At 46.0% G+C, this 20,280-nt stretch overlaps 1 protein-coding gene across 3 annotated transcripts in view; it reads left to right on the plus strand.

Moving 5' to 3' along the window:
• Nucleotides 1-20,280, plus strand: part of TOM1L2 (target of myb1 like 2 membrane trafficking protein) — a 54,177-nt gene that overhangs the window by 26,458 nt on the left and 7,439 nt on the right. The window contains exons 12-15 of one of the 3 annotated variants that reach the window (XM_079953845.1): nt 1,566-1,641; nt 5,850-5,915; nt 13,529-13,588; nt 18,944-18,980. In XM_079953845.1, coding sequence (XP_079809971.1) covers nt 1,566-1,641; nt 5,850-5,915; nt 13,529-13,588; nt 18,944-18,980 — 239 coding nt within the window. The remainder of the gene's footprint in view (nt 1-1,565; nt 1,642-5,849; nt 5,916-13,528; nt 13,589-18,943; nt 18,981-20,280) is intronic. The other 2 variants (XM_079953846.1, XM_079953847.1) reach the window with 2 other exon arrangements.

Here is a 20,280-nt window from a genome sequence, read left to right on the forward strand (position 1 = left end):
TGCTTCAGTTTAGCTTTTTGTGTGTGCGTGCGCTAAGCTGTTGTGCTGAAGCATCCTTCGGTGATGGTCAGTGGCTAGTTTTGCAGCCTGCACGAGATAAGATTGCACTCTTGACCAGGTTTGTAGCTTGGGATTACTCCTGGATCCGACACTTCTTGTAGACAGGTGGCGTCCAGGATCACTTTTGACCAGCTTTGGCTGGAGTACCAGCAGCCGTCTCTTCTAGCACAATCTGACCTGGTTTTGGAAACCTTAGGGGTGGGCCATGACTTAGTCGTAGAGCCTATGTTTTATGTGCAGAAGGTCCTCAGCTCAATCTTCAGGGAGGAGTGGGAGAGACCTGTGTCTGAAACTCTATAGGGAGCCATTGCCAGTCAGTGTAGACAATACTGAACTAGATGGGCAAATTTGGTCAGATCTGGTGCAAGGCTGTTTTCTACACTCCTCTGATTCCTGCGTTAAACCTCCTGCCCTAATTTTATCCTAGCTTAAATGACTGTAATGCTCTCGCATGTTAGGCTGCCCCAAAGCCGCCCTGGAAACTTCAACCAGTCCAAACTGCAACTGCCAGGGTTTGGGCTGGGGCTCAGGGACCAGAACATACAACTCATACCATCTTCATAGGTTACCTGTTGGTTTCCAGGCACTGGTATTGACCCTTAAATCTGGTGTGAGGAACCTTTGTACCTTCAGAGGTTTCTGCACTACATTATCCCTGGCCACTGTCCATGCTTGCTAGTGCTGATGGGAGTTGCAGTTCAGCAACACCTGCAAGGACAAAGGTTTCCCCAGTCATGGTTGTTATTTGTTCTATTTATTAAATTTATGTACCACTCTTCATGGGAGGGTCACAATATAAAAACACAAATGTACATAACATAGTAATAAACAAAAGCAGTAGCTACCCTCACAGTTTAAAAGGCCATGGATTGTTGAATTAGCCAAAAGCCTGAGAGCAGAGGAATATTTTTGCCTGGCACCTAAAATATGTAATGAAGGTGCCAGGTGAGTCTCCTTGGGAAGAGCATTCCGCAAATAGGGAAGCACTGCAGAAAAGACCCATTCTCGTGTTGCCACCCTCTGGGCCTCTCATGGAGGGGGCACACAAGGAAGCACCTCAGTGATGTTTTCATTGCATTTACATTTAAAAATGCAGAATTGGACAGCGAGGAGCTTGAGCAAAGCCAATTTTAGAATTCCCTCTCCATCTAGGAGGAGAGACCTGCTTTGTTGATTTTTAGCCCACAATTTCTTCAGGTGGAAAAAGGCTACTAGCTACAGAGGGAAAGGGAAGGGGACTCTAGAGGGTAAGCACTTTTTTATTTTAAAAAAAAACCTTAAAAACGGCCAATGCTTGAAAAGAACAAATGACAAGAGAAACGTATAAATGACTGTGCTTGGGGCTTAATATTTTGCTCCTCAGCGTGCAACTGTTATATGGAGGCACCTGGCAACACTCCTGGGACTTCAATTTATAGATGACATTCCCGATGTCTTCCGTTCTTACTCTTGCATTTGCTGCTGCCTGGGTATTTGCAATGCTCATTGACCCTCTTCTGTTTCAGCGTGACGTACGAAGACCCCCAGGCTGTTAAAGGACTGGCATCTGCCCTGGATGTTCGGAAACACAACGCAGGAGGGGTAAGTCGCTTCTCTGCCCTGTTGCATTGCAGACAAAGGGGGGTTGCTCTCAAGCTTCGCTGAGAGTGTTGAATGCGACTCATGTTTTTCCTTCTGTCCTATCCTGAGATTTTTGCGTGCGTCCAGCTTCAAATTGCAGAAAAGAGCTGTGAAGCACGTGTGGTCAGTGGTGCTAAATTGTGTTTTCCTAGAACTGTCTAAGGTTTGAATACTTCATGTTAATTTCTGGAGAGAATTGACAGGTATCTAGCCTGACATTTATCTAGAAGGTTGCCTGTTTCCCCCCAGTTACGTGTGTTAGCAGCACACCGAACGCTGACTCAGAAAGCAAGCCTAACTCTTAGATTCTCTGACTTTGTAAGGATAAATATAAATTAGAACTTGTGGTCGGTGCAGGCAACTTTCTAAAACCTGCTTCTTTCCAGTGATCTGAACTGGGAGCATGAATGGTCTTCACATAAGACAACCCTCTATTTTTCTTTTTGGTCGGGACAGTGATTCTCTCCCCATTCACCTCTCTGGATGAGGAATCCCGATCTCTCTGTGGATTCCATCCCATTTGCCTTCCCATCCTTTGGGTGGCAACATTTGTCCTTTGAACTCACCTTCTCATCTTTAGTGTTCTGTCCCCTTGGGGGCGCGAGAGAGCACATACATTGCAGCAGCATTCGACCTGGCCTTCTCCAGGGGTTTCCTTGCACTCTGGGTGCGGGGTGCAGGCATGGCCTTCCTGGAGGGGCCCTGAAGTCTGAGTGTGTGTAGGAGAAGGAAGAGCTGTGGGGCATGATGATAAATGGAGGGAAGCTGCTACAGAAAAATAGATGTGAGACTGGCAGAAACTGGACTTCTCACCACCAATTTTACCACCTCACCACAGCAACAGGGGGTCCCTATGGGACGGCTCCCAAGAGGAGAGAGAGGCAGGTGAAGTACATCTCACAGGTTGCTCAAGATGTATTTTCTCACTCTTGCCCGCCCCAGGCCTATTTGTCACCAATTGCTCTGTGGCAAGGATCTTGATACAGTGATACCTCGGGTTACATACGCTTCAGGTTACAGACGCTTCAAGTTACAGACTCCGCTAACCCAGAAATAGTACCTCGGGTTAAGAACTTTGCTTCAGGATGAGAACAAAAATTGTGCTCTGGTGGCACGGCAGCAGCAGGAGGCCCTATTAGCTAAAGTGGTGCTTCAGGTTAAGAACGGTTTCAGGTTAAGTATGGACCTCTGGAGTGAATTAAGTACTTAACCCGAGGTACCATTGTACTAAGTGGCCTGGGATTCCCACCCCACCTTAAGCAAATAAAATAAATGTTATATGTAGATGGTGATACTTTAGGGGTTTTTCCAATTATTTTTATTAATTTTCCAAATTATTACAAATCCAACCAAATAACTTTAGGGATTTTTATTTAGATAAATAACCTATAAGAATACAATGTATGTTATGAATATCACTACTAGCATACATATAGAAATTATAAGCATAATACTTTTTTCAGAGATGGTTCCATTTATATTTCCTCCAGTATCATATGAGGGTTTCCTTCATCTTGTATTCTCACACTCCAGTAAAATATGTTTTCAGGTTTTGTTTTTGAATCAGCTTAACGTTTCTTGCAGGCGACCTTGGAAGGATATGTATCCTGAAAGGCGGGGTATAAATTATTCTATCGAATCAATGAATGAATAGTAGACAGGTAGAGTCTGGAAGCATTTCTGACTGGCATAGGCAAAGCATATTCTAGAATGTAGTAGTCAGTGTTCTTCAACCTTTTATTTTTATTTGTACACCACCCGGGGAACTTTGTCATCAAGCAGTTTATAAATTTCTGGAAGCAGTGAAAAGCTGGCTGGGAGCCAAAACTAAGCTGAATCCTGATAAGACAGAGATGATGGGCAATTCCTGTGTCTGTGAATTAGGTGTACAAACTGTTTTGGGAGGGGTTGCACTGCCCTTGATGGAATAGGTTCGTACTCTGGGAGTGCTTCTGGATTCTGATTTGTCACTGACTTGCCAGGTGGCTTCTGGTGTACTTAAGCTCAGCTTATGCTGGTCACCAGCTATGGCCATTCTCAGACCAGGATAGCCTGGCTCCAGTTGCCCATGCTCTAGTGACATCCTGCTTAGACTGCTGCGATGATCTATTTGTGTGGCTTCCCTTGAAGACAGCCTGGAGGTTGCAGCTAGTGCAGAATGTGGCTGCCAGGTTGGTAAGAGGGGCAGCCTGATGTGCCCATGTGTCACCAGTCCCGACAGCTCTGTGCTAAATGCTGGTGGATTACCAAGCCCAATTCAAGGTGTGGCAAGTACCTAAATGAGCAACTCCCCCAGTTTCAGCCATCTCGAGCCTTGTGATCATCAGGGGGAGGCCCCTGTTGCTGGTGCCACCTCTGTCACTGACCTGTGAACAAGGCCTTCTCAGCGGCAGTTCCCCGTTTCTGGAATGCCTTCCCTAGCGAGGTGTTTCTGTTTCTACCCTTATTGACTTTCAGGAAAGATTTAAAAACCTTCCTGCTTACCCAGCAAATTTGGTGGTTGAAATATACTGGCTATGGCAACCTCGAAATCAGCTACTGATGGTTTATGGTGATTTAGATGGTTTATGAATTGTTTATGAATTGTTTATGAATTGTTATGAATTTTGTTTCTCCTTTAATTCAAATTGCATTGCCATAATGCTTCGATGTCGGGCTCCTTTGGAAGGAAAGACAGGCTAGAAATGTAATAAATAATAATTCTGAGAAAGCTCGCACCTTGCAGCTGGATGAGCATCCTTCTCTATTAACCTGCGCTCCTGTTTGATTCATGCTTTGGTTCCCTGGGCTGCTTGTCTTTCCCCCATCAGTGTAGCTGTTATCAGCCTACAGCGTTGTCAGTTCAAAGGGCTCCTCTGAGTTAACCCAACAGGGTCAAAGTGTGCAAAGACGTGCATGTTTTCAGACTTCACCCTCCTGCCAAGATGTCCTCTGGCCATTTTGCTGTCCAGTGTGTTCTCCAAGTGTTGGTGAACTGTAGCTCATTGTCGAAACAAAATAAAAAAATCCTTCCAGTAGCACCTTAGAGACCAACTAAGTTTGTTATTGGTATGAGCTTCGGTGTGCATGCACATTTTCTGTCATCAGTGGTTTGTTAGAATATTCAGGAGGATCCCTAGCAGATGAGAGAAAATGCATTTCACAAGAATAATTGAAGCCGGTGCAAGGAGTTTACATTGCCTGTTGGTTTGGATAGGGATGCAAGGAGAAACGGCTTCCTGACGTTTCTAGAAATTACCACACACAGAGTCATTTAAAACATGTATGCTGACCTGTTCATTAATTGGCAGGCGTGTGGAGTGTGGAGGCCTAAAATGATTTTCTTCTGGCACGTTGTTTTTAAACCCTTGCATACGGGATTACAGCCTAAATGTCCCATTGAATTTAGTGGGACTTACTCCTGAGGAGCCATTCATAAGGATTGCACTGTTAAAACCTTAAGCTGCCTGGGTTCTGGTTAAGGCAGTGCAAGCACCTTACTGTACCTCCCTGAACAAGCTTGATCTCATGAGATTTTAGAAGCTAAGCAGAGTCATACGTTAGTAATTGGTGGGGAGATCTTAGAACAGCAGTGGCTAACCCTATCTTACTGCTTTTATATTGTAAGTCGCGGTGAGGGCGTGACTCCAGGCTAAAAGGCATGAATTTAGTAATATTAATCTATCTTCATATAATGACGACGGCAAGTAGTGTTTACCTGACCAGAAACTCATTTATTTGTCTGAAAAGAGTGTTTGCCTTGGACAGAGGGTCCCAGGTGGCTAACTCAGGCAGCCACAAAACTGAGATTGTCACTTGGAGGAGGAGGAGACTTCCTTGCAAATCAAATACACACACACACACACACACATTTTGCCAGCTTGTATGCCTTCACCTATCAGAAAGCAAGGTGTGTTTCAGAAATGATCTACCTTTCCTTCCAAGAAATTTTCCGCTTGAAGACCTGAAAGTTGCTTTGGGTTGTTTGTTTTTGTTTTTACTTGCCACAGGTGAGTAATAATTGACAGACCTGGGATGGGTGAAGTGGTGCCTGGAGGTCATGGGCTCGTCTTTAGGAAATGTTGTAATCTCTCCATCTCGCTGTTGCTTTGCCGTTTCCCTGTGTCCCCACCCCCCCACCCCCAGCACCCCTTTTGACTTTTTAATGGGAATTTCTGTTCTCAACACAGAGGAGAGGTAAAAGTGGCAGTTCAGACATGGAGCCCATAGACAAGTGGCTAATGACGCAAGGAATGGTGAGGAGGATTTCGCCAGTCGAGTGACGCCCCACCCCTTGTTGTCCTCACCCCCATCTCCTCCTCTAAATAGCATAACCATCCTCTGTTTACCTGTCACTCATCCTGTTGAAAGAACGCAAATTGGACAGTGCAAGGAGGTGGGTCCCCACCTGTGAAGGGGTGGGGAAGTGGGACCACTGGCCAAGTTTAGGAGACCTGGGATAGATATTTTTCAACAGGGATGCGTGGCAGCGAAGAAACATGTATATTACCATGTTTGTTTCTAAAACTTACATGGACCTCTCCAGTTCCTTTCACTGTCCCAATTTAAAAAAGAGAGAAATATATATGTGCAGTATCCACATTTCCTCCAAAACACAAGTTCTGCTCTTTAAAATGGGGAGGGTTTGTGTTCGTTTTGAAAAAAATAAAATAAAATAAGTTTAATAGCCTGCCTCTGCAGCACTAAGCAGTATGACCGGAAGCTCAGATCATATTACACTGCTCAACGCTTCCCTGAATTTTCTCTCGGCAAGAGCTCTGGAGCAGCGGAAACAGATAGAGTGCATTGTTTTGCAAGAGGCTTCCAAGTGGGTTTCCTGCAAAACAGGGGAGTGTATCTGCTGGACTAAATATGGCTGAACATAAATGCAAATCTGTTGTTGGGGCATCCTCTTATTATTTTTTAAATTTATTTTTAATTTATTACATTTATATGCTACCCTTTATCCGAAATTCTCAGGGTGGTTCCCAAGATAAAAACACAAGATAAAATCACAAATAAATAGTTAAAACAACAAAACAATAGCCCCCCCCCAAAAAAACATTTAAAAGTCTGTAGAATATTAATCACCCAAAGGCCTCATTGAAGAGCAGAGAGCAGAGCTTCTGTGCTGCATCTGGGAACTGATGGTTGAGCCATTTCCACTCCCCAGGGAATCTTGGGAACTGTAGTTGTCCGAGGGGGACTTTAGAGCCCTGAGCCCCAGCACCTTTGCTGCACTACAATTCCCAGAGTTCTTGGGCTGTGATGGGGTGGAGCTATGACAGTCAAAGTCTTATATAGCCATTCTAGTGATTTTTCTCTTGGTGAAAGCATATTACTAGCTATGGCTAAATGTAGTCTTTAGGCAGAATGCCTTACGTCCATGGGGACTTGGAATTAACTTCCATAATCCCCCTTAGCTCCTCGGAAAACATGGTATCTTGGGAGCAAAGTATCCAAGCAGGGTGACAGTTTAATATAGTGAAGACAGCGCCCTTGAGCCATCCTGACAGAGGCCAAATGTGTGTTTTCCTTCAGCTCTGCAGTCCTGGTGCCACAGTGGGAGCCAAGCAGGAAAAGCTTTGAAGGACCTTGCCCCCTCACTTATGTTTAATGTGCCCGGAACTGAGGAGTAAGAAGCAAAGGGTGCCAAGCTGTAACTCTAGAGTGCGGGGAGGGTGTTTAGACTACAGCTCCCATCAGTCCCAAGCAGCGTAGCGAGTGGTCAGAGATTTGATATCCTCCAACATCTAGAGAGGGACGCGGGTGGCGCTGTGGGTAAAACCTCAGTGCGTAGGACTTGCCGATCGTATGGTCGGCGGTTCGAATCCCCGCGGCGGGGTGCGCTCCCGTCGTTCGGTCCCAGAGCCTGCCAACCTAGCAGTTCGAAAGCACCTCTGGGTGCAAGTAGATAAATAGGGACCACTTACCAGCAGGAAAGTAAACGGCGTTTCTGTGTGTGCTGCGCTGGCTCGCCAGATGCAGCTTGTCACGCTGGCCACGTGACCTGGAAGTGTCTGCAGACAGCGCTGGCTCCCGGCCTATAGAGTGAGATGAGCGCACAACCCTAGAGTCTGGCAAGACTACCTTTACCTTTTACTAACATCTAGAGAGCCATGGGTTCTTCATCTCTGCTTTAGAGTTCCCTTTCCTTAGACTTGCAACTCAGCTGCCTTGCAAGAGATAAAACATGGGGCTGAGTAGGGTTGAGGGCAGGGGAGTGCACCCAACTGAGAGGCAAAACAGAGTATCACAGTGTTTCAGAAGCTTCTGCTGCCTCCCCAAGGAGAGGAGAACAATCACTGTTGGTGAACAACTTAGGAATGAGGGAGAAACTAGATTCAGTTAGCATTTAAAGGCAAAGCCTAATTTATACTTTTCGAAACAAATGCACAAAGCAAAATGCAGCCGTCCTTCCAAATTTGCACTTTGCACAACGCAGTTCTCCAGCCAGGTAATGTGTGCAAAAATGCAGCTACTGTGGTAAAGTGTCCATAAAAAATGGATGTATTTGTCATAATAACATGAAAAAAAACTGCATTATATTAGGCAACAGTGCTTTGCAAAAAAAAAAAGTGAGCGCAGGAGATGTTTGCACAAACAAGCCGGTGAATTCCAGTGAGGGAATTGCAAACTGATGTGGTAATGTGGAGAACTGAACTTAAGATCTTAAAGATGATAAACTGAGTGAAACCAAAGGGTATGTGCAACCCTCTGTATCCTGATGCCTCTGGGATAGCTCAGTCAGTAGAGCATGAGACTCTTAAACTGAGGGTTGCGGGTTCAAGCTCCACATTGGGCCAAAGATTCCTGCATTGCAGGTTGTGGTTCTTCCAATTCTAGGATTTGATTCTCTTCTATTCTCAAAAGGCAACAGCACCTACCTTTTCCTGTCCAGGCAGATGGGTGGGTGCGTGGGAAGATGCAGAAGAAGGAAGCAGAGAGCAATTCCATACCTCATTCCTTCTCTTACAAACATCAGGTGTGTTTAGGGAGTCTGTTTTCCAACTCCCCCCTATTGTCACTCATCCTACAATTTGGTTCTGCTTGGATGCTGTTCCCAAGGGTCAGAGAAGCCCAGAGTATGTTTTTCTCGCTTTCTCTGCTGCCATTTAAAATTGATAGGGGGGAGTACAAAACTCTTCCTCCTGCCCTGCCCATATTTGCTGCTGGCTTGTGTTTGTTCATTTTGGGAAAAAGGATACTGCAGCCTTTGTGTCGGCCATAACAACTGTAGGGGACTGGTTTATTCCCCCTTACAGGGCATTTTAACCTTGTTTGTTTTTAATATGGATGTATTTGGCATCCCTTTAGAATCTAACTAATCCGTAACCCAGTTTTCTGTCTGAATTAGCGGTAGCTCTTAACCGTGTCCATTAATAGAGTACGTAACAGAACTGACAAACTGCAGGAGTTACAAGTGGCCTAGTACAGATGGTTCTACTCAGGTATGGCATGGTTTTCTACTGAAGTAAAGCAAAAAAGTTTTTATTTTAATGCTGTCTTCTGTCAGTGTCGCCTGAAAGGGGCTAGAGGACCAGAGGGACGCCCCGCTGAATATTGTCTCTTGGACCAGAAACTTTGCTCAAAATACCCTCTTCTAAAGTCAGACTTCGCCAAAGAAATTAAAAAGAATGCATTCCCCTCACCTTTGTAAACTTCAGTTTTTGGTGCCATTTCATTCCACCAAACTATACTAGAATTCACATCCCTGGTTTTATCCCATATGGTGGTTCATTATAGACCTCATCGCAAACCAGATGTTGGGAAGCTTAAGCATAGTTTGCTGTGAGATCTGAACTGGCACACCATGGCTTGCACTTGGCCATGGAGCAGGAATCCAAAACCATTGTGTCAGCAACAGCTTGGCATGATGTCTGAATTGGCAAGCCATGGTTACGACCAGCAAATATCTGATACTGCATCTTGACCCTGTTCTGCAACCCCAGATCTGCACAGGACAATAGCATTATTAATGTGGTGGGAGTGCCCTTACCACATTTCGTTCGAGACAAATTGTTCCCTTTCCAGGGTTGAGCTTGGAGAAAAGCCAGTCCTGTGAGTTTGCAATGCAAGCCAACTCTGCACAGCACTGAGTAGCTGGCAGCCGTGGTGTCTCATACCCACCTCCCTATATCTGGACCAGGTTTGGAATTCCTTTAAGGTAGCTGTCGATTAAAATGACAGTGAATGAATGTTTTTAAAAAACCAAAACTTTAGAGGGAATGATACAACCTGTTGGAAGGATGAGGAGAGTGTCAGGCTTGTAACCAAATCAGTATGCTATGTACAGTATGCATGTTATTTATATTCTGCAAGCTGGTAGAACCTGGGCTTGCAATCTCTTTTTCTCCTACTTACTCCCACTTGGTTACTTTTTGCGCAGCCTTAAGGTGAGGCTGGCACTGTCTTATGAGCTGTTGCTTGCTGGCCCAATGTAGGTCAATACCAGCATATCAGTGCAATGCTTTCTAGAACTTCCCTCTTCAGGTCATGCCAGTTGTCAGAGCCAAATGAGGATGTTGCTTTTGAAGTGCATCAGGAAAAGCTGGATCCTGCAACCTGGATGAATTGTGCAAACAGACAAAATTAGTTTTGGGTACTTGCCATATTTCATGTAGTTCTGCTGCTGCTGCTGCTGCTGGTCACACTAGCAGCTGTCTCACACTGCTGGATCACACCAATAACCCGTCTAGTCCTGCATCCTGCTCTTACAGATGCCTCTGGCAAGCACATCAGCAGGGCCTGAGCACATCAGTGCTCTCCCCACTTGTGATTCCCACCTAGCAAATGGTTTTCAGAGGCATCCTACCTCTGACAGTTGAGGCAAACCATAGCCATAGCCCTGTCCTCCTTTTCCAAAGCCATCTTAAGTTAGCAGCCTTTGCTACATCTTACAGATTCCACCAGGCAGAGCACATCTCCACTCCCAAGCCCAGGAAATTTCACCAGACACACCTGGGCTCTATGGTACCGTCTCTTTTTTCTCAAGGACTAGAAGCTTGCATGCTTTACTTTTTAAATGGCCACGGTTCTACTCCGGAGTGGTGGAATTCACAGAGCCCTGTTTCATGGTTCTCTTAAAGAGAAGTGTTGGGTTGCATGATGAAACATCACATGCTCGGCTACTGCATATTTTGAAACTAAAGTGCCTTTCAAGTGTTACAGTGAAAAGGATGGCTAATCTGCAGTGGAAACGCAGGAAACCTTTGGCCCTTAAATGTTTGGGAGTTATCCATCATCTCCTCTGGGGTTCATAACTTATTCTTCATTGGGTCCATGTTGAAGCTGACAGCTTATCCAGTCTGACTCTGGTGATCTCAAGCAGCTGTTTTCAAAGCTGTGGGGTTTTTTGGGGATCCCCATTATTCCTAAAGACCAGCTTTTCCAATTTTCCCTGCAATGTTCAGCCACAAGTGAGTTTTGAGTAGATTTTGGTGAATACTGATGAGGTCCTACAGGGTGACCAGGACACTCCAGAGGCCTGGGCACTGTTCTGTTTGAGCTGCCTATGTACCCTGGAACATAGGACCCAAAAAGTCTTTGTAGCCCACAGAAGTTCTGTGAGAGAAATGCAGAGGTTTCTTGTCTGCATAGAACATGGACTTCACCAGTTTAGCTCAGCATTGTTTACTGTGAGTGGCAGTGACTCTCAGGGTCTCAAGCAGGGAGCTTTCTCAGCCCTACTGGAGATGCAAGGATTGAACGTATTTTCTCTGCCACAGAGTTATAACCTTTTCCGTGGAAAATGTGCAAAGTGGAAGTTCCACTTGTCTAAAAGAACCCCTTTGGATATTTTTTTTTTAATCTGATATTGTCCTCTATGGATATACTCAATTCACACGATATTATTAGCATTGTTATTAGGCAGGTGGCGCTGTGGGTTAAAGCCTCAGCGCCTAGGGCTTGCCGATCGAAAGGTCGGCGGTTCGAATCCCTGCGGCGGGGTGCGCTCCCGCTGCTCGGTCCCAGCGCCTGCCAACCTAGCAGTTCGAAAGCACCTCCGGGTGCAAGTAGATAAATAGGGACCGCTTACTAGCGGGAAGGTAAACGGCGTTTCCGTGTGCGGCTCTGGCTCGCCAGAGCAGCGATGTCACGCTGGCCACGTGACCCGGAAGTGTCTCCGGACAGCGCTGGCCCCCGGCCTCTTAAGTGAGATGGGCGCACAACCCCAGAGTCTGTCAAGACTGGCCCGTATGGGCAGGGGTACCTTTACCTTTACCTTTTACCTTTATGCCAAACTGAAACGTTTCTAAGTGGTTTATTCCTCTCCAAAACAGAGCTGGGAAAAATCCCAGCCGCTCAATGTCTAATGGCAGCCCCAGTGAGAAAATGGCAGTGCGCTCCCCTCCATTGCAGGTCAGGGATAGCACCGGGAAGTGAGATACTGGTGACTGCAGTCCTACCCATGTTGACTCAGATGTAAGCCCCATTGAATTCGACGGGGCTTACTTCCAGGTCATTTGGCGTGGGATTGCAGCCTGAATCATCCCTCTGGGACATTTGCAAACATGGACACAATGACTAGCAGAGGTACCCCCATAGCTTTCCGTTCTAGCTTTCCACCCTAGTGCAATATAGCACTAGGAGCCTTTGCTTATGCAGAAAAATACTACTTAAGCAATATGAATAACACAAAAACACTTGGAGCCATAGTTAAGTTTAGTAGCATTAAAAAAAGAGAGAAAGAAATCCAACTAAGGGACAGTGTTAAGTAAAGGCTCAGTTGAGCTAAGAAATGTTGGTGGATTCCTCCATCTATTTTAGTTCCTCACCTCACGCCTGCTTCTCCTATTCCCCCACTGGGATTCATAAGGGATTCCAATAATGCCTGTCTCTATAAGGCTTGAATATTGGACCTAATGCATTTCAAAAGCGGGGGGGGGGGGGGAGTCCTATTTCTATTCTTGTCTCTTCTCTCCTCACCTTATGCCCCTTCCTCAGCTGGTCCATCTTGCCAATGAAGCCCCAGGCATTCATTCCTAAAAAAATCTATCCATTATTATCCCCGATTTGGAAATTTTGGAAGACCTGCAAATTTGCCATTTTCCCTCTTATCCCAGCCTTTTAAACAAAACACATTTCTATCAAGATACTAGCCCACCTATAACCGGCAGAAGCTCTCTAGGGCTTCAGGCAGGAGTCTTTCCTAGCCCTACCTGGAAATGCTAGGAACTGAACCTGCAACCTTCTGCACGCAAGGCAAATTCTCAGCAACGAACGGAGGCTTAGTTCTGCAGAAGAAATTGCCGGCCGCCTCTTTCCATGCACGGAGGAAGGAGTGTGCAAACCTCATCCCCATAATGCTAAGCCACATTTTCATGTTGCTTCTGAACCAGACGCAAGCCTTGCACCTGCAGATCAGACTCCCCCTGTCATTGGTGCAACTCATTTCTCCCGTCTCCATTTCTTGATCTCTTGCGGTGAGCAATTGGGCATGTCATGGATACCTCTTTCTTTCATGTTTTGGATTTCACATCCTATCCAGCCGTATCTAATATTCCAGCCTTAAGAGAACCAGGTCCTTCAAACTCAGAGCCATGCTGGCCCTTCCCCTCAGATACACAGCCAGACCCCGGCCATTTCACTCATCGCAACCTTTTTTGTTTGCCGAGATGTTTTCTTGCTTCGCTCGTTGCTTTATTTGTGGTGTTGTTGTTGTTGTTGTTGTTGTTGTTGTTGTTGTATTGCAATTCTTCACAGCAGTGATACATCTCACACAGCATATGTTTTTTTTCTCCAACCCCCAACCTTCTTTTTTTTCCTTTCCTCTTTCCCTCTCATTCTGTGGCCATGATTGTGGATGTGTGGTGTCCTTGTTTTATTTTTTGCCTGCCTCGCTCTATCTCTTTGCTGCACTCCCTAGATTCCCGTCACACAGTCCTCTGTCATGGATGACATTGAGGAATGGCTCAGTACCGACGTGGTAAGACTCTCTTCTTTTGTTTTGCTACTTTTTTTAATTTCCTTTGATATGTTTCTGCATAAGAGGCTGCTCACATCACTCCTCTCAGTGGGAATAAGCAACGCTGTTTGTGAGCAGCTGTGGCCATATTAGTGCTGAGGGATTCTGTTCCGCGGCCCATCCAAGCACCCCTATTTTCCAGGGACAGTCCTGGGTTTACAGAAGCCGACCCGGTTTCTGATTTGATCCTGGAATGTCCTGCTTTCCCTTAGGACATCCCTATTTTCATCAGATAAATGTTGGAGAGCATGTAATTATGTGACCCCCAAGCCAAGGAGATAAGTAACTATGCAACCTTTAGAAAGACATCTGAAGGCAGCCCTGTATAGGGTTTTTTTTTTTTTAAATGTTTCAAGAGAAGAAGAGGAGTTTGGATTTGATATCCCGCTTTATCACTACCCGAAGGAGTCTCAAAGCGGCTAACATTCTCCTTTCCCTTCTTCCCCCACAACAAACACTCTGTGAGGTGAGTGGGGCTGAGAGACTTCAGAGAAGTGTGACTAGCCCAAGGTCACCCAGCAGTTGCATGTGGAGGAGCGGAGACGCAAACCCAGTTCACCAGATTACGAGTCTACCACTCTTAACCACTACACCACACTGGCTCTTTCATGTTTTATTATGTTTTTATATATTTGGAAGCTACCTAGAGTGGCTGGGGCAACCCTGTCAGATTGTGTGTTTGGAGGGGGTATAAATAATAAAATTCTTATTATTATTATGGAATAGGATGTCCCTGTTTTCAAGGGAGAAATATTGGAGGGTATGCCATCCACACCTCAGCTTCATGTGGCTTGTGAACCCCTGGTGCCTCCTTTAATTCCCTTTGTCTGTGCAGGCATTCTCCTCCAACTGCCGCTGCACACTTCTCCTTAAATTGATGTAGCTCTCCCAATTTGTGTTTTCATAGCATAGGGAATCTCAAGATTTAGGGAGGAGAAACTCGGTGAGACAGCAGTACAGTGGTGCCCCGCAAGACGAACGCCTCGCAAGACGGAAAACCTGCTAGACGACAGGGTTTTCCGTTTTGGAGGCGCTTCGCAAAGCGAATTTCCCTATGGGCTTGCTTCGCAAGACGAAAATGTCTTGCGAGTTCCTGCTGGGTTTTTTCCCTCCCCCCCCCCTTTTCCTAAGCCCTAAGCCGCTTATCAGCTGATCCGCTGATAAGCCGCTAAACCGCTAAGCTGTCAATGGGCTTGCTTCGCAAGACGAAAAAACCGCTATACGAAGAGCCTCGTCTTGCAAAACCACTGTAGTTGGAGGAGAATGCCCACATGGAAGAGGAGGAATTAAATTAGCAGTGCACAGTCCACATTAAGCCAGGTATGGACACGCCCTCAGATTGTGAGGCAATGCTACTGTTGAATGCTTCCCTCAAACATTTGCATATCTCTCTCTTACACACAGTTGTAGCTCAGCCAGCCCAGTTCCTGATGTGCTGTTTTTCTACCTAGAACATAGCATTCTTTACATACACACACACACACACACACAGAGAGAGAGAGAGAGAGAGAGAGAGAGAGAGAGAGAGAGAGAGAGAGCGCTTGGGGAACCTAAAGATTTGTAGAAATATGGGCTGGGGGCGGGGAGAGAATCAAGAGGAAATACCTAAGGAGGCAGGAGGCAGGTAGACCCATGAGGACCATTGCTAGCCCTACTCAGAGTAGACCCGCTGAAAATAATGGACTCTACTAACAGGTTCATTAATTTCCATGGGATTATGCTAAGTATTTGGATAGAACACAGGAATGATGGCTGGCTGCTGATGGGGAGGCGAAGGGGAAAGCAGGCAGAGGGGGAGGACGTGGAATGGAGTGTTTTGGAAAAGGGCATGGCTGGCTTTCATTCTAAACAGGAGCACTCCAGCTTGCGCCGTTTTGTTCCCAATCCTGCAGGGAACTGCAGGTGCATATTTACATATGAACACTCCCTCCTACAATAATAATAATAATAATAATAATAATAATAATAATAATAATAATTTATTTATAACCTGCCCATCTGGCCGGGCCTCCCCAGTCACTCTGGGCAGCTTCCAACAAAATATTAAAATACAGTAATTCAAACATTAAAAGCTTCCCTAAACAGGGCTGCCTTCAGATGTCTTCTAAAAGTCTGGTAGTTGTTGTTCTCTTTGACATCTGGTGGGAGGGCGTTCCACAGGGTGGGCACCACTACCGAGAAGGCCCTCTGCCTGGTTCCCTGTAACTTGGCTTCTCACAGTGAGGGAACCACCAGAAGGCCCTCGGCGCTGGACCTCAGTGTCTGGGTAGAACGATGGGGGTGGAGACTCTCCTTCAGATATACTAGAATCTTATTTCCACTTGATTCTGCAATGTAAGTAGACCAGACCATCCCCATGAATGAAACGGTAGAAGGGACTGCATCTCTAAAGGTGAAGAGCCATGAGCATCAATAGCCTCTCCTGTGCTGGGGTGGGAGGGAAGGAAGACCCCAAAAGCAGCCAAAATACCCACCTTATAAGGAGCTAGCCTATCCCAACGGGGAGAGGGCTAGGCTGCAGCCTTTCTCCATGGTGCACTAGTTTCTACTTGAGTTTTTGTTTCGCTTCTCTTTGAGGGGCATTCAGCAATCATGTTTCTTTGCCTGACATGCTATGCAGTCCATTCTGCTGCAGGCATAGGCCAGGTCCAAGAGATGCAGCGTGAGGCCATAGGCTGAGGTAGGGGAGGAAAGTCAGAGGTGTGTGCTGGGATCATATTTATTCATCCCTCAAATAAGTAAAGTAGCCCAAAATCAGGGAGGGGAGGGATTTTAACTTAGCCCTCTTCCAAACATACTAGTGTCCAGAGGAGGGCAACCAAAATGGTCAAAGGCCTGGAAACGATGCCTTATGAGGAACGGCTAAGGGAGCTGGGCATGTTTAGCCTGGAGAAGAGGAGGTTAAGGGGGGATATGATAGCCATGTTCAAATATATAAAAGGATGTCACATAGAAGAGGGAGAAAGGTTGTTTTCTGCTGCTCCAGAGAAGCGGACACGGAGCAATGGCTCCAAACTACAAGAAAGAAGATTCCACCTAAATATTAGGAAGAACTTCCTGACATTAAGAGCTGTTCGACAGTGGAATTTGCTGCCAAGGAGTGTGGTGGAGTCTCCTTCTTTGGAGGTCTTTAAGCAGAGGCTTGACAACCATATGTCAGGAGTGCTCTGATGGTGTTTCCTGCTTGGCAGGGGGTTGGACTCGATGGCCCTTGTGGTCTCTTCCAACTCTATGATTCTATGATTCTAGTTTACCTAATGAGGACTCTCTCTCTTGCTCATGCACCCCCCCCCCGTCAAGTGGTACATCCCAGAATCTGCTTAACCTCCCCTGCCCACCTGTTTAATTCGTAGAATGGCTCTCTAATTTGAGTGTGTGTTTGGTGGGTGGTATATCTGCATATGGAGACTGATTTTAAAAAATAAACAGAGCAAAATGTGGTCCCTCCCAGATGTTTTGGGCTACAACTACCTTCAGCCCCAGCTACCATAGCCAATAGTCAGGGATGATGGGAGATGCCACCCAGAACATTTAGAGGGCAAAGCAACGGCTTTCTATGTGTGTTTTTAAAATTTATTTGTAATATTTTATTAAGGCTTTTTGCCATTGAATTGTTACTATTAGCAGTGGTTGTTGGAATGTAGAGTCCCGAGCTGACCAAAGAAAGGCAGGGAGGTGCGCCCGAGTTTTTGCACGTGGGCCGAAATGCTGGAGCTGGAGGTGGGACTGCCCTGGCTGCTGCTGAGACGCCACCAGGCAGTAGGTCGACTGTGCTCTTGATCCAAATGATCATGCAGGGCCGGCCCTACGGTGAGACAGAGTGAGGCAGCTGCGTCAGCTGCCCTGTTCACTTCTAGGCTAGCCTGCTGCCCTCAAGTGCCATGGAACACACTATTCTTTCATCAGCACTGGAGTAAGATTCAACTGCCAGCCCAAGTGGCTTCTGTATGTTCCTTGTGGGAGGGCACCATCCTGTTCCTCAGCTCCGGCAGCAAATGTCTTGAGCCAGCCCTCAAGATGTAGCTTTCCTGTTTGGATGTTCAAAGCCTCGGGAATCTCCAAGCTGAGGGAGGAGAAAGTTTGGGACAGCAGTAGTTGGGAGAACACCACATGGACGAGGGGAGATTAAAAGAGGAACCAGGGATTCATAAGCCACATTAAGCCGAGGTGTGGACGGACCCTATGATACCTCCCTCTCCCCCTCACCCAAATACCTGGAACAGTCTCCTTTGGGGTAGCGGAATGCAGCAAATGAAGATGCAGCTTTTAAAAATAAATGAGAAGAACTTAATTATTTTTTAAATCCCTTCTATACCGCTTTTCGTTTATAAAGCAGTGCACAATCTTTACATGAAAACAAATCAATAAATAACAACAATTAAGCCATCCAAATAGTCATTACACATAATTACAGCAAACACAGTAGCTGTATAAAACAACAACAAATAAAGCAAAATCCTCAGTGTCAGCAGTCAGGAGATTCCAGGGCAAACATCAAGGTCTTTAGCTGTCTGCAAAAGCATCCCATCACTGAGGATTGCCTAATCTACATAGGAAGCTTGTTCCAGAAAATGGGAAAACCAAACTTTAGTAGACCACAGTATGATCAGGAAGGCTCTCCCTGCAGATTGCATGCCTGATAAATGCAAAAGAGGACAGAAGACCTATGGCTGCTCCAGCCTTTGATTTTGCTTGTGAAACTGCTTGCCGTTTTGTGCATGAAGGTTTTCAACCTACTGCTCAGGGATGCAATGTGGATTCTGTTCCAACTTTTTACATCCAATCATTTTTCCTATAATTGATTTTTATTCCAGACCTCGGGCTGGGGTGGCGGTGGGTTGGGGAGTCACCTTTCCAGCAAACGTTTCTTAGCGACTTCTTGGCTTGCCCGTGTGACAAAGAACTTGGTTGCATTCCTGTAGTAGTCCATCCATGGCCCCCTTTTTAGTGGAGGTGTAAGAAAAATGGTTATTTGGGGTCCCTGTTTTGATGTGACCCTGACTTGAGTTGGAAAAGGCCTGTTCTCCTCCTCCTCCTCTGATGGAAAGGACAAGATAGTGGAGACAGCCACTGCCTGTGGCACAATTGTACTTGTTCCTTTCAGAGAAGGAATATTGGTTGGTCTAGTTTTAAGGTGTGTACATCACACTAGCTGTGTACATGCCATCAACTGACTTTAATGGTGCACCTGGTTATTTTGATTGCTCCGTTCCATTGCTGGAAGCACCTTAGAGGTATGAGCTACGCAGGGACTTTCTGAGCATGTTCTGATACTTCTTTTCTCTTCCCCACCCCCCACTTTCATTCCAACTGCAGAAAGGAGACGAACTGGAAGAAGGAGTGACGAGTGAAGGTAAACAAGCAAGCATGGGGGACACACACACACACACACATAAACTCAAGTAAAATTCTTGCAAGGCACAAAGCCACCTACAGGACTCTGTGTGTTGTGATACCTTGGGAGTGCAGGAAAAAAGTTCAGAATGTGGCAGGCAGGATGGTCTTTAAAAGAACAAATACTTCTTAGTTGTTTTAAGAAACAGTGTATAACAGAATGAAAAATTAGCAAATTTTTTTTTTTAACAAATACAAAGTTGACATCCATGGCAGAGGTCGATTGATTCAGCTGGGAAAACTTGTCGGGACAAATATGTCTTAAATGGTTTCTGAAAAGTGCAGAGAGCGAACAGTTTCCTGTTCTCCAAAACAACGTGGCCATGTGAGATACCTGCATATTTCCTTGCCGCTCCTTAAAAGTTATGCAAAATGGGAGACATTTAATGCTTTCTGCAGTATTCAGCTTTGGGGGCAGATGGGGCTCGTCAGCCTGGGAAGGAAGCCTGTCTAGGAGAAGGAAAACTTTGATCCTATGCCTCCGCTGCCTTGCGGCTATACTCATTCGTGAGAAACCCCAAGGGAAAAAATCCATGCTTACTGCCTTGGAAGATATCTTCAGGAGAAGAAAAGGCTAAGGAGTAAACCCTACACAATTAGGGAGTGGAGTCCCTAAGGCAGTTGAATGGCATCTTGTATGCCTTCTTCCATTAACTCCTGCTGCCAAATGTACGGCTCTGCTTTCCTTTGGACCATATCAGCAAGGCCAAGAGGACCGCATCAGCAGCCCAGGCCCCTGTGCCCTGGAGAGGTCACTTTGGTGCTGCTGGCGCAGCAAAAACAACGCGGGAGCCAGCAGATACGAGTTACTGGTCTCTGCAGCCACAGCAGGCGCCGTGATTCTTCTGCAGTTTGACTTCACCCCCAGACGGGCACTTCATTGTCTCTTGAGACAGGTGGATGCCAACAAGTTGGGGGCAGAATTTTATTTGAGGCAGAGAACACACAGACTAGGATGCATAAGAGCAATACTGTTTTGTGTTTGTTTGTGTGCACAAGCAGTTTTTCCTAGGAGCCATTATCAGGGCAATCATCCCTTGGAGTTCAAAATCAAACCCTTCTTGCAGAGAGCCAATGGGCTCTGATTTCTGACAAGGAAACAGTGGATCACACCCCACATTTTTTAGGTATCCTTGGCTACACTGGTGCCCTCCAGGTATTTTGGACTAGCAACTCCCTGTTGGAGTTCATAGTCCACGTGCAGCTTGGCAAGTGAGCAATTAGTGTTTAGACTATAGGCTAGGGAGACAGAGCATGGG

This window comes from Podarcis cretensis (genome assembly GCF_951804945.1).
Source record: "Podarcis cretensis genome assembly, chromosome: 14".
NCBI lineage: Eukaryota > Metazoa > Chordata > Lepidosauria > Squamata > Lacertidae > Podarcis > Podarcis cretensis.